A 14,679-nucleotide genomic window follows, 5' to 3' on the forward strand; every position below is an offset into this window, starting at 1 on the left:
ACATGGTATTTCTCTCCATTTAATTAGGTTGCCTTTGATTTCTTTCTTCAGCATTGTGTAGTTTTTAGTTTATAAGTGCTGTGCATGTTTTGTTAGATTTACACCTACGTATTTCTTTCAAAAGCAATTGTAAATTTCATTGTATTTTAATTTTGGTGTCCATGTGTCCATTGCAAATATATAGGAACACAGTTGATTTTTTTAATGTTTATCTTGTATTGTACAACGTTGCTGAACTTGATAGGAGTTTCTTGGTAGATTCCTTGGCATTTTCTATGCAGACAATCATGTCATCTGAAAATAGGGACAGTTTTATGTCTTCCTCTTAGAAAACTCAAGAGAAATGGAGTCTGTTTTATTTACACATAGTCGTAGTTCTTAGTACTGTGTTCTCCTTCCTGGTATTCCAAAATTCCTTCTTTTATCATTTCCTTTTTGTTTGGAGAACTTCCATTAGCCATTTTTTTATGATAAATCTGTTAGTAACAAATTCTCTACTTTTCCCTCATCTGAGAACATCTTTATTTCCCCTTTCTCCCCAAACGATAATTTCACTGCGTGTAGGTTTCAGGGTTGACAGTTCTTTTCTTTTGCACTTGAAAAATCTTGTTCCACTCCTTGCTTCCCGATGAGATGATGTCATTTGAATTGTTTTTTCTGTGTAAATAAGGTGTTGCTGCTCTCAAGTTTTTTTGTTTATTTGTTTGTTTGTTTTTTGTCTTTGGTTTTCTGAAGCTTATTTATGATGAGGTTTGGTGTGAATTTCTTTGCATTTATTCTGATTGGGGTTTGCTCACTTTCTTGAATATATAGTAAGTCTCTTGCTAAATTTAGGATTTTTGTAAGACATTTTTTCAAGTAGTTTTCAGCCCTGTGCTTTTTTCCTCTCCTAGGACTCTAATAAGACAAATATTAGATCTTTTGTTATAGTTCCATAGGTCACTGAGGCTCTCTTTATTGTTTTTTCCCAGTCTATTTTTTTTTTTACCATTCAGATTGGGTAATTTTCATTGTTCTATTTCTCCTTTCAATGACTCGTTCCTCTCTTCCCTCCATTATGCTATTGAGATCACCCACTGAGCTCTTAGCTTTGGTTATTATATTTTTCAGCTCCAAAATTATTTGGTTTCTTCTTATAGCTTCTATTTTTTTGCTGAGACTTCATATTTCTTTGACTAGGCCTTCTATTTTCTCATTTATTTCAAGCATGTTCATAATGGTTAAAGTTTTTTTTTTTTTATCATGACTTCTTTAAAATCTTTGTCAATAATTCTAACATCCCCTTCATCTTGCTGTTAGCATCTATTGATTGTCTCTTTTCTTTCAGTTTGATATCTTCATGGTTTTTGGCATGCAGAATGATTTTCGATTGAAACCAGGATATTTTGGGTATTATGTCCTGAGACTCTGGGTCTTGTTTGTATCTTTTGTTTTAGCTGACTTTGTTGACAGGGCTTGTGGGGGGAGGTGCCTTGTTACTGACAGGTGGTGGGAGAGTCTTAAGTTCCCTACTTGCCTTTGTTGATAACGGAGTGGGTAGGCTCCTCCTTACTGGGGATGATAGTTCTGCCTCCTCACTGGTCTCCACTGACCCTTCAGTGCGGGTGGCCCTGCTGTTGCTGGGTGATGGTGACGTTCTCCATTGGGCCTTTGCTGATCCCACCCTGCCCAGGAGATGGAGAAGTGCCTCATTACTGCCAGATGAAGGTGGACATACAGGCTCCCCACAAGGTTTCCACTGTGATACCGTGGTGGTGGGGAGGGGCTCATTACCAGCTGCGTGGAGGAAAGTCCCGACTGCCTACTTGGTCTTCCCTTTTACCATCCTGGCAGGCGTGTTGGGTGCAGCCTTGAAAATGTGGAAGTCTAGGATACCCTTGTGGCCATTGCTCACGTGAGTGGAGGTGGAGGCACAGTTTTTTCTGTAGTCTTTGATTGGTATGGAGCGGTTATTGTCTAAAAGTGTTCTGTTTTGCTGGTTGTCCTTCTCTTGGTTCTTCAGCTAGAGAGAGTAGGCTTTTGGCGCAGAGGGGCTTTTGTTTTCTCCCTGTGTTTTTATATATTTCTAGGATGCTGGTTTTTTAGCTCCATGTCTGGGATACATGAGACAAAACCCAGGGAACTCACCACTTTATCATTTCTTGAGTCTTGAGGTCCCTAGTCACTCTGCTTTCCATCTTTCAGAGATTTCTTACATTTGTTATATATACATACATATACATATATATACATATATATATGTATATGTATGTATATATATATATTTGTGTGTGGGGACCCAAAAAAATGTACACACCTTTTAAGAAAGGAAAAAAAACTGTATTAAAATTGTAATATTAAATATATACCGATAACAAAAGATACATACAAGTCATGTTTTACTGTTGCAGTTACAAGAAGTGCTCAAAGTGGTTGCCATCAGCATAATTTTAATACAGTTTTTTCCTTTCTTAAAATGTGTATACATTTTTTTGTTTCTCTCTCTCTCTCTCTCCCTCTCTCTCTCTCCCTCTCTTTCTCTCCCTCTCTCCCTCTCTCCTTTCACTCTCACTCTCTCTCTTATCTATCTATCTATCTATCTATCTATCTATCTATCAATCAATCATCTATATCTCCCAGGGTTTTTAGTTGTACTTAGCAGGAAGAATATAATACTTTTCAGTAGCAGGAGTATCCTTATGATAGATCATTGAAAGTAATAGTCTCTTTTACTATATATATTTTAAGGATGGCAGGAGTAATCTACCCTAAAATCATAGTTTTCATTACCTTTAATGTGTATGCAGTTTGCACTTATATAATTTAAATATCATTTATATAATAAGATGGAATTCCTTTAAAGGAATGATCCTGGTGTTACTTTTCACTGATGGTTATACTAATTTATCAAAAGACTAGAATAAAGTAGTTGTTCTTTCCAGTAATCTAGGCTGCTAAATGGACAACTAAAATATAATTGTACTATAAGAATCAAGTAGGAGTAGAGGGAAAAGGAGAGTAGATAATGGCACACAAGATATGTAATAAGAAGTTACTGATGATACTTGGTTTAAAAGCTAAATGCACCAGATATATAGGTACATAGGCATTACCTACGTAACCTCAGTTATGAAAGGTACCAGAAAGGAGACGTTATGTTACAGAGAGAGGATGAAGATGGAAAGAAAGCTCTGAGAACAGGGAGAAACTGGCAAGAGACAGAAGGGGGAGGGTGGTAGTGGTTCTCATTTATCATGAATGAGGGTCCAGTTAGTGAACGGTCTTAAAACTATTGGAATTAGATTTTGCTTAAGCAGAGGGTTGTCCTTCATTGAAGGGTTTTCAGTTTTGACTCATTCGGTAAATATTTACTGTGCTCAATGCTAGGAACACAGATGGGGAGAACAGTGCTGCTTACTGATTCCCTGGAGGTCGCAGTCTTCCAAGGAAGACAGTTACCACTGACTCGAGCACCATGGTGGTCTCCTACTGAACCAGATGGTAGGAGAAGAGTGTTCTTCCTTGAGGAATCAGGAAAGACTTCAAAGAGAAATTGGCATTCAGTCTTTTAATATGGACCACCAAGGATGGTTAGAATTTTTGTCAGATGGTGACAGAGTAAATGTGAATAATTGAGGAATAAATCAGTTTCACTAGAGTAGAGTAGGGACAAGTCTGGAGAGATAGGTTGGGACGATGCTGGGCTGAGGAGTTGGTGCAGAGTTCCATGTGCAATGAGCAGTTGTGTCAGGGAGTTACAGCCCTTGCTGTCTGGTGAAATTAATCTAAAAGCAATCTAACAGTGTTCTGTAGGGTATTGTCTAGTGCTGACCAAGATACACACGTCTTTCAGTTTGAAGACTGACTGACTAATCTAAAGTTATGTGCACCAGAATTCGTAGTAAGAAGATGGGCATTTATGCACAGACCATACACTTGGTATGCATGAGTATACAGCGACAGTAACACAGAACTTTAAGAATGTAAACATTCTGTATTGAAGTTGAGGTAGCTTATGGTTATGGTTTTTGTGTCTGACAAGAATTCTACTTGTCCTGATGGGGGGTCATATTGTTAGAAAAGAATCTTCTGAGTTCTTAAAAAGTGCTCCAGGGCAAAAGTTTAAAGAAAGCAAACCATGAACACAATTGAATTATTCAGCACTCTAGAATCTGTTCTCTGATTTAGCCCATATAAAGCTTGTTGTTTTATTTTTAAAAATATTTTTATATAATGTGTTCTAATAACTAAAGGTACTCATTTATACTTCTCAACCTGTTATAATTAGAGATAGACTCATACATAGATTGTGGCATGAAATAAATTACCTTCCATGTAGCTCAACCAAGCTTAGTGAATTACCAGAGAAGGTGTTTAGCTGCCACTGCTCCAGCCCTACCCCTACGTGTACAAACCTTGTCCAGGCGTGAAATTAGGTCCTTCCACATAGGCCCATTGTATGAAGGAAATTAGGTGGTGGACTTGAACTCAGAGGAATTGTGACCTTATTTCCCAGTTTTCTTTAAAGCCTATATGTTGAAATTTGAAAAGTATTAGAAAAATAGTTGTGGGGAAGATAGGCAGCATTGCTAAATGTGACAAGTGGTAGTTTTGCAGGCTGAAGATTTTGGTGGTTTAATAGTTTGGGTATCTATAAGCCTAACCTGTACCTGCCACCGTAAGCAAGATTGTACCTACCAACTTCATATGGATATTTTCCCTTTTGTAAAGATTCTTAGAAGAGGTAATTTCGGTCTTTCTTACACTGCTCTTATAGTCAAACAATAACCTTAACAAAGTACATTCTCCTATGTCTCACTTTTAAAACCTCTCTACTTTAAGCCTTCTTTTATCATTTAAAGATATTGTTGATTCAGATGACAAATCATGAGATGGATTTTATTTATACTTGTATTCGTAATTTAGTTTCTCCTATGGTAGTCTGTCATATGAACACACTTTAATATTTTTGAATTTTTTTCCTTTAAGGTATTGTGTCCAGATCTGGCACCCTGACTTATGAAGCGGTTCACCAAACAACACAAGTTGGACTGGGGCAATCTTTGTGCATTGGTGAGGGATTTTTTGCTAAAATCGTTTTATTGAAATGCAATATTTTCATTGAATGAATACAACAATTTATTTGCAAGAGATTTTGATACCATTTTATTAAAAAGATGTTATGATCTCGAATTTAATTTGCTTAAGTGTGAAGCTCTTCTGTACTTTTCAAGATTCATAGTCAAGGAGTCCATGTTGAGGAACAAACATCCTTGGACATGTGGCTCCTACAGAGCCTTGGTGCCTGCAAACATCACTTATTCTGCTTGCAGTGAAGAAGTGGCCCTTCATATTAGGACTTTTGTTACTCTCTTTGTCATTTGTTACCATTATAAGCTACAACTCAGTGCTTCACGGTTACTGAATTTTTTGTCATTCATTATCTGATGCTTAAGACAACCCTCTGAGGTACCTCTAAGCTGAAAAGTTGTACCATTACAGCTTGATGGGTGAGAAAATCTAGGTTGTTGACAGACCGGTGTTTTTGTCATATCATACTGCCTCCCATGTTTAAAAGTAAAGAAGTTTTTACATTTTAAGATAATTTTGGTATTGCCAAAGCCAGGCAAATTTCCTATTTTCATAAGTATTTCTTCAAATTGTTAGAATATCTTTTTAAAAACTTATAAAAATAGCTTTCTCTAATAAAAAATTATAAAATATGGTCCTGAAGTATTTTCATTAAGACTCGAATTCGTGAAACCAGGATTGGAAACATTAACCTGGCTTTCCTATGTGTCAAGCACAGTCTTACACACTAGGTAACTCAGCATGATGGACAATAAGAAAGGTTTTTGAAACGGAGTTGCCAGTTCCATCTTTTCCAGCTTGTGCTTTTAATTTATAAATTGAGAATCATGATGCCCATATCACAGAGAGGCTGGAAGAATCAGGAAACGGCAGGTCTAACGTGTGCTAAGACATAGTACTTGGCACATGGTTGTCATTCAATAAATGTTACTCCCCTTTTTTAGCTTTGTCCTTCAGAGATGCATCAAGGGTAGGAAGTCAATCATCTTGCCTTTAGTAAATTTATAACTTACCAAAAAAAGTGGCGGCCAGCATGAGGAACATTTACTTTAATTCTCTCCAAGAACTTTTTCTTGGATGTCGTGTTTGTAGAGTAGAGCCCTATGTGTGGACTCTGTCATCACCCACTCTGGGTCTGAGGGAGGCGGGGCTGGCACTGTCCACCCTGACCTTCACAGGGACTTTTATCTTAAAACTTGTGAGTGGCTTCTCTGCAATGTGCCTCATCTAATAGTTACTCTGTGCAAAGAAATTTGTTAAATGTTTAATCAGAGAAGGCATTCTCGCTTGCAACACAAACATCCATTTTCTTAAAATGCTCATTTTTAAACAATTGTCTCAGAATAATTTTGTGGGAGGAAAGAGGATTAATAAAGGAGCTAAAAGAAAAAGGTTTTCTTTGTGAGTGTCAGAATCCAACCATCATTTAGGATTCATGTAATATTCTAAACAAATAAATGTACCAGTCTGTGATTTTATTTAATGCTTAGTGCAAGAGTGATGATACAGTTAAAAATATTGGTGAGAGGAGTAAGCCAAATAAGAAACCAGTAGAAACAACATTTCTTGACCTGATTTTTATGCTCTTGCTATTCTTTGACTTTTTCAGGCATTGGAGGTGACCCTTTCAACGGAACAGATTTTATTGACTGCCTTGAAGTCTTTCTGAGTGATCCAGCCACCGACGGCATCATATTGATTGGTGAAATCGGCGGCAACGCAGAGGAAAATGCTGCAGAATTTTTGAAGCAGCATAATTCAGTAAGTTTGGCTGCAGAAAAATATAGCTCTGTGCTCTTGAATAACATCACTGACCTGTTTAGGAAGTTATGTTTATTTTTTCAAAGATTAATTTTTTAAGGAAACATGAAGAATAAAATCAAACATTTCCTTAGCTGGGCCTTTGGTACTAACCACAGAGAAAACTTTGGATTCTTTCTGGGTTGATTCTTCCCCCACTTTCCCACAATGCCTGTTCTCCACTCTGAGTCCTTAACCAAGCGTCCCCTCACACGTTTGTGGTAGTTAAGTTGGCCTCCTGCTGAATGGAGACCCATGCAAGTTGTCTGTCAGCCCAAAAGCCCCCACTTTACCTTCCAGTGCGTTTTTCACTTATCACTAGTGTTCTTTCTTTTGACCTCAGGGGATATAAGTCTTCTTTCTCTTTTTCAAGGCTGACCTTCTAAAGATCCTGTCTTTTATATTTTCCAGAATCTTACCTCCCTCTCGCTTTAGTCTTTCTTGGTAGAGTAGTACTTCCCTTCAAAGGTCAAGTAGAAAAGCTTTAGTATCTATGTCCTGTGAAGGCTTTCCTTGTTGCCTCTCAGAATTAAACGTAAAAAATGGTGTGGAGTGGTATCATAATTTCATTTAGCCTAAGAGAGTTAAGCTCTCTTTCTGGGGTGAAGGAGAGAGCGCACAGTAACGCCGGAAGCAGCTCAGTGCCCACCAGCCCCCTCAGTGAGCGTGTGCTCTGGACCGCTGTGGCAAGGGCCTGGGGGGGACGGGCCAAGGTTTTCCAGGATTTCCCGACACTGACGAATGAGCATAGAAGCACCGTCAGGAGGCTGGGCAAGTGGGAGGAGATCACTTTCTGTTTATGAAAGGAATTGAGGAATGAATGAATTAAATGCCACAGAAAAATAATGGATACTGGAGACTTACAGGGTAGCATACACAAAACAATGCATATTTATATGTGATTTAAGGAATGTTCCAAGGCTATTTTGAGTATATTTGATTTCCTTCTGTGGCGATTTTAAACTCTGATATCTGTATAAGGTATAACTCACTCTGTGGATGTCTTTCCTTTTTATTCACTCCACAACCCTCAGCAATTTGGCTTCTGTCTGCTACTTAGAAGCTGTGTGACCTTGGGCATGTTACTTAACTTCACTGTGCCTCAGCTTTCTCTTTGGCAAAATAGGACTACAGTAGTGCCCACCTCCTAGCGTCGTCGTAAGGACTGTGGCATTTAAATGACTCTGGAACATACAGCAGAGTCATACCAGGCCCACAGTAAGCGCTCTTGTTGAGTTATTTGCTGCTGCTGTTGAATCTGACTCTCCTACACTGCTGCAGAGGTCACCAGCAGCCTCAGTTCATTCTTTATCCTCTCCATCCTCTCGGTTTCTCTCCAGGCTCTTCTCTTTATCTTCTCTCGAGTTACTTCCTGTGCCTGTTCCTTAAGTGTGAATGATTACGGCATATAAACAACATCATCCTTCATGCTGTTTCCAAGACAGAAACCTCCGAATCGTCCTTTATTTCTCTCTTTGTCTCTCGCGTCCACTCAGTTTCCAACATCTGTCTCTGAGATCTTAGTAGTATGTTGAGATTCAGAGCATCGTCTGTGATTAGTCCTTCTGCTCTGGTTCAGGCCCTTGTCTCACCTGGGCTATGCCGATAATTTATCCCTGATGCCCGTGCTCTTTTCCCTTCCACTACCACCCATCCTGCTTATGGCCACCAAAATTACCTGCCCTTCTGAAGTACAGACGTCGTTGCCTCCTGCCCCCTGGTTTTAAACCATTATAGTTTCTCATCACATGTCAGACAAATAGCACCGTATTCCAGTCCCTCACACACCACTCTAACCTTCCTTTTCAGAGCCGCGTCCCATCTGACAGGCCAGTTGTTTTCATTCTCGCTTGCCTTTGCTTATTCCTTCTGCAGCAGGGCATGCCTAGTACCTGCCCCTCACTCTAGACGATTATGGACGGCAGGGAACTGGCATCCTTGGTGTCCAGCCCGGTCCTTGGCACTGTAGGCACCAGTAATCACGAGATTGGAATACGATGTTATTTGTGTCTTGCAAATTCAGAAAAGTTATAGAGTTTGGAATTGAGGTAAAAGCTGACTTTTTTTTAGAAAAAAAAAATTTAGGTTAATATGACTATCACTATGTTAAAGTGAATTTTTAAATGTATTGAGGCCCAACTCTGAATCCCTTGAATAGCCTAGAATTTAATGAGAGAAACTAAACATATACATTTTGTCTCATTTGGTACATGTTTTCCTATCCCTGGTTAATTCTTATGGAGCTAATTTTTATTGAGGATCTGCTATGGACAAAATTCTAGGTCGAATGATTCAGTTGACATATTATGTAAAACACTTAGCACACGAACCGGCACAGAGTGAACCCTTAGTAATGCTACGTGCTGTTACAACTGCTATTATCATCGTTACAATGACATTATTGGCGAAAATAGTGTTGCTTAACCTTTATCTTGACCCTTTTAGTAAGATGATTTTGTCCTTATGAGTGCGAGGTTAATAACTTGTCTATGGTAACTGTACAACAAGTGAACCAGGGGTAGGATTTGTACCCAAGTCTGCCTGACTTCTCCCCATACCCTGGAGGGGTTCAGGGTCAGGTCGCAGGGATTAAGGACAAGAGTCAGCAGTCCCCGGCCTCTGTTCAGACTGTACAGAGAGCATCCTAACTGGTCGTTCTGTTTTTAGGCTTTCACTCCTGTCATCATTTCTATGTCCTATTTTCAGACTACACTGCCCCCAATGTCTTTTAATTGTATTTTTCTCTGATTAGAAATCTCAAGTGACTCTTCTTTGTTAATAGGACAGAGTGTAAACTTGTTTGACGTTTTCAGCTCATCATAATCTTGTTCCTTCCTAGTGCAATATTCCGACAGTTTGAGTACAGGGACAGAGAGATCACGTGGAATTAGTGCCACTCATATAGGAGATGCTCAGATCCTCTGCAGAGCCCATGAGTGAATGAATAAATGACGTGTGGAGTCTTTTCCTTTTAAGTGAGGACATAGGCCCTGTGTTCAGGGAATTTATAGTTGAGAAGAGGGAACATGTGGGAAATAAGTTACAGCCAGTGACTGAGAGGAACAGTAGGAAAGTGTGAAAGGCACAAGCAGGGTCACTGAACAGAAGGTGACCGACACTAAGGGCCTCTGTGCGGAGTGTGGGAGGAGTTAGAAAGGCTTGTGGAGGGAGAGAAGTCTTGAGAGGTCTTAGAAGTTAAGTAGAAATGTGCCAGGCACCCGAGGAAGATGGAAAACATTCCTAGCAGAGGAATAGAGGCAGAGCAGCCTGGAATTACTGGAAGATAAAGAGCAGGGAAGAAGGTGGGAGACAAGGCTGGATGGAGTAAGCGGTGTCGGGCCCCGAGAAGCTGGCCTACTGGTCCCTAGCAGGGATCAGGGCAGTGGGAGCAAACCGCGCTAGTCGTCATTCACTGCCCTGCACACGCAGCAAAAGAAGAGTGAGAAAAGCCAATTTTATTTAAGAATGTCCTTGATGAAGCAGTAAAAAATTTTAATTTAATTAAATTTTGATCTTGAGTTAGTATTTGGTGATGAAATGGGAAGTAAAGCACTTTCCCAATTGAGTTGTGAGCTGACCTCGCTGCTTTTTTCATGGGACACCAATTTTACTCAAAAGAGCGACTGGCAGACAAACTGGTTATTCAGACTTGGATATTTGCAGACCTTTTCTCAAAAATGAACAAAGCGAACCTGCCATATCATAGTATTTGTTGCCAATAGTAAAATTTGAGCTTCCAAGTGAATATTAAGATTTTGGAAAACTTGTAACTGCCACTGTGAACTTGACAACTTCCCTGCTAAATAAAATCTCATTTCTAATGAGATTGCTGGTGATAGTGATGAGTGTGATTTGTTGATATTGAAAGATGAAATGTGTCAGCATCGGGAAGATCTGCATAACTTAGGGAACTGGTATTTTCCATCTGACCAAAGCATGTTACAAAATCATGGTAGGCCAGAGCCACTGAAATGCAGGACAGACTAATGGATTTTAAAGTAACAAAGGACAAAAAGTTCATTGCCGTGGCTTCAGATTCTAGCATTGCATCTAACTTTTAAGAAAATGCCACTTGAAGAGGTTTATGTAGTATCAAAGAAGAATATCCACAGTTATCTGATCCTCCCTTATTCAACTGCATGTGTGTCTGAGGCCAGATTTTCTTGGACGTCAGTCAACATATTGTAATAGGTTGAATGCAAAAGCAGATATTAAAATCGATTTGCATTTTACTAGACATTCAAGAGTTGCAGAGATGTAAAATAATTCCACTGTTCTCCCTCAGTGTTTTTTAAAAAACAGTTTTAAAAAGTTATTTTAAATAAATTAATAAATAGTTATACAAGTTTTCAGTTTTACTTTCTAATACAGTAAATATCAGCTATAATCTACATAAACACAAGTTCTTTGGGATCCTCAATAATTTTTATAGGTATGACGGGTCCCAAGATCCCATGGTTTGAGAACCGCTGATCTGGGGAGGCGCTGGTGCTTGAATGAAGCCCTCAGACGCCACTGTTCTCAGGCTCCGCCTTCCGCAGGCCCCCCTCTCACCCGGACCCCTTCGTGCCTCTGGACTCCTGTTATGAACGTGGTATTTTCATTCACCATGAAACTTAACCATATATTCATAAATTGTGTCTCATGGCATCTCTTAACTCATTGATGTGTATACCTGGTTTGTATTATTTCTTCAACTACACTATAAGCCCAGAGCACAGGAATTCTTTTCCATGTGTGGGTTTTTATTTTTACCTCAGAACTTACTACAGTGCTGTGTATGCACATAGCGGTTGCACGTTAGAGTGGATTTTGGTTGAATAAAATTAGTCCTTATGTTCCTTCTTAGACGTCATAGAATTTCAGAGGGGAAAGGGCCCTTGGCCATCAGTCTGGTTTAGCCATTTCATTTCCCAGGTGAGGAAGCTGAGGTCTAGAGAGGTGCTGTGCCTTGTCCACGGTCATGGTCATGCAGCTTTAGTCAACTGGAAATAAAGTGGTGACTCCTAGTCCTGGGTCCTCTCCAGTGTGCCTTCCCACCTCATCTTTTTCTTTGAGCAGATTTATTAAGGGTTAACTAGTAATGAATTAAGGCATAGAATCAGGTTAAAAAGTAAATAACCTGGTCTTGCGTCTTAATTCATTATTATCACAAATTGCAGAACAGATATTTTCAAGTGGGGTTTTTGTTTTTTCACGAGTCGCATGCGAGCATGTTTTTGTAAAATAGCTTGGGCCAGTGAAGTTGAAGTTGACGGTCTAAACAGATAAAAAATTTGCTCAGGATTGTTTTCCTAAGTTTGTATGAAAAGTTGAGTCATCACAAAGGGAAGTGCAGTAGTTTCCGTTGCAGCTTAGTATTTGCGTCGGTTTTCTTAGTAAGGATGAATGACGAGCCCTGTCCGAGCCATTGGCCATTTACTGACGGAGCCATGAAATGAAGTTCAGTTTTGATCAGCTTATTCATCAGTGTTTAAAATATCACTTTCCAGGGTCCCAAAGCCAAGCCTGTGGTGTCCTTCATTGCTGGTTTAACGGCTCCTCCCGGCAGGAGAATGGGTCATGCAGGAGCAATTATTGCTGGAGGGAAAGGTGGAGCTAAAGAGAAGATCGCTTCCCTTCAGAGCGCTGGCGTTGTGGTCAGCATGTCTCCTGCGCAGCTGGGATCCACCATCTACAAGGTGAGCGGACTGCTCTGAAGTTAAGGCCTTCGAGTGGGGGCCACACTGGGTACCTGGAAGCCATGGTCTTTTCTCCTGGGCCTTACCTGTTCATTCTTTCTGGTGTGCAGCCTCACAGCCTCTAGCAACTCCATTTATGTCCTACTGTCCTAACTGGGCATGACCGGGAATAACGTTCTGATAACTTTTCTTTAAATATGAGGATTTGCTCTTTTGTGAGTGTCAAGATACAATATGCAAGAAAGCATTTCAGAGTCGATAAATGCCATGAATTCTATTTTGTGGATGATGCATAAAATTGCTTTGTGTTTTTTTTGCCATGGAGGGCTTTAGGGATACAGCTGTGCTGATGGCATGTGTTTCTGTCTCCAAGGGGAGGGGTTGAAGGCTGAGTACCAAGAAAGGGAAGCTGGATGGAGTCAGGGTAGAGGCAAATTTATAGAAGAGCCTTTAGTTTCTGACCCTGGCTGTGTTGGGATGCCATTATTGTTACAGTCTGGAGGATGGACTTCTTAACCATTTGCTTTTCTTATCCCTTTTTAATAGGACATTGTGGTTTAAAATATTGTAAATGATTTGCTAGCTTCTGTAATCTCTTTGTAACGATTTTCAGCCTGTCTCTTTGCATTATCACTTAAGACTCTATTTTTATGATGATTATAGCCTTGATAAAAAAAGCAAACAGAAAAGAAGACTTTTTAAGCATGCTGAAAACAGGCGCAAGTTGTATTCCCAAGAGGGAATAGTGTTTTGACACAGTCTTTGCCCTTGATTTAGGGATTATAAAATGGGCTCCTTGTTTTATTTTGAATCTTTACATGATCCTGTCTTTTGGAATATAACATTATGTGCCATAGTGTTTGAAAGAAATCTGGATGGTTGGTGAGTGTGTGAAGACAAATTTTATTTAAAAGCGGGAGGAAAAGGGAAAAAAGCAAATGCTTAAAAATTTACCTTGGAGACATGCGTTACCATTTTCCTCCAGTAAGTGGCAGCAGCCAGCTACACAATTGTTGTATTCCAATTATTATAGACAGTCTAGAGAAACGTGATATTCAGTATTGTTTCATTTTTAGATATTTCTGAGGTTCTTTACATTTTGTTCAAATAGTAACTGAATCTGCATTTAATTTTCTCTGAGAAACTAAGCAAACCTGTTTCTGTCGCTTTATTAATAGGGCATGTGTGGCTCATGTATGTATCGCATTCAAGGTTTGGATAAGCACAATCGGGTGTGTCAACTCCTAATACTAATACTGCAGTTGAAAAATAAGTATAATTCACAGCCTCTTGGCTTCTGTGTTTAGAAGGCATACAATTGAAGCTCTGCATCTAACTCAGTGAAATTCAAGCTGACACAGACTAATTTGAAAGCTGTTATTTTGTATTCAAGTTACTCTCATCTTGGTACATTTTGCTCCTGCAATTTCTGGTTCTTCATAGAATCCCGATGAGAAGAGGTTTCAGAATCACTTTGACCATGAATGTAATTTGGATCTCTAATCTTTTTCTTCTCTCTTCTTCTCCCTCTCTTCTGTTTCTCAAGGAGTTTGAAAAGAGGAAAATGCTCTGAAAGAAAGAACACAAGGTTCCCTAAAGCCTGTGGAAATGTGGACCAGGGTGCTTCTGTTGTCCACTCACTGTCAGCCTGTGCGCCACTGTCACGGGCTTCCAGTACAATGGGAAGCCCACCCGAGGTTTAGAGCGTCCTGTATTGAGATGTTGTCACCTCGTTGTGTAACAGACAGCCAATAAATCTACCGTTTGATTTGAATATGGTTTTGGAGACCTTTTATTGTTCCAGGGTGAGGGGCGGTGGAAATAGGAGATATGGAGGTATATGTGTGTGAGCGTGTGTGTGAGTGTGTGTGTTTTAATGGGCTCTGTAGAGAACATTCTAACTAAAACTTTTGAGAGAATGAGACTAGTTTTGAGGATTAGAGATAAATATATAATGTCCCTGGCATATAATGAGGAACCATCATCATCATCATCATCATCATCGTCAGGATTACAGGCAGAAGCTCATGTATATTTCTGTGGTTCTGCCGAGGCCGCTTACCTTCCCTATCCAGAGCTTACGTGTCTTTGCCTGAGGTTTAACACATACACCGTAAGAAAGCAGGAA

The 14,679-nt window shown here is 39.6% G+C and overlaps 1 protein-coding gene across 1 annotated transcript in view; it reads left to right on the top strand.

Annotated features, from left to right (window-relative positions):
- SUCLG1 (succinate-CoA ligase GDP/ADP-forming subunit alpha) overlaps positions 1 to 14,325 on the top strand; it is a 39,394-nt gene extending 25,069 nt beyond the window's left edge. The window contains exons 6-9 of the mRNA XM_019634494.1: positions 4,969 to 5,052; positions 6,680 to 6,831; positions 12,363 to 12,551; positions 14,098 to 14,325. Of these exons, the coding sequence (XP_019490039.1) occupies positions 4,969 to 5,052; positions 6,680 to 6,831; positions 12,363 to 12,551; positions 14,098 to 14,124 (452 nt within the window). The 3' untranslated portion in view covers positions 14,125 to 14,325. The remainder of the gene's footprint in view (positions 1 to 4,968; positions 5,053 to 6,679; positions 6,832 to 12,362; positions 12,552 to 14,097) is intronic.
- Positions 14,326 to 14,679: the final 354 nt, after the last annotated feature.

This window comes from Hipposideros armiger, unplaced genomic scaffold (genome assembly GCF_001890085.2).
Source record: "Hipposideros armiger isolate ML-2016 unplaced genomic scaffold, ASM189008v1 scaffold_1706, whole genome shotgun sequence".
Taxonomy (NCBI): domain Eukaryota; kingdom Metazoa; phylum Chordata; class Mammalia; order Chiroptera; family Hipposideridae; genus Hipposideros; species Hipposideros armiger.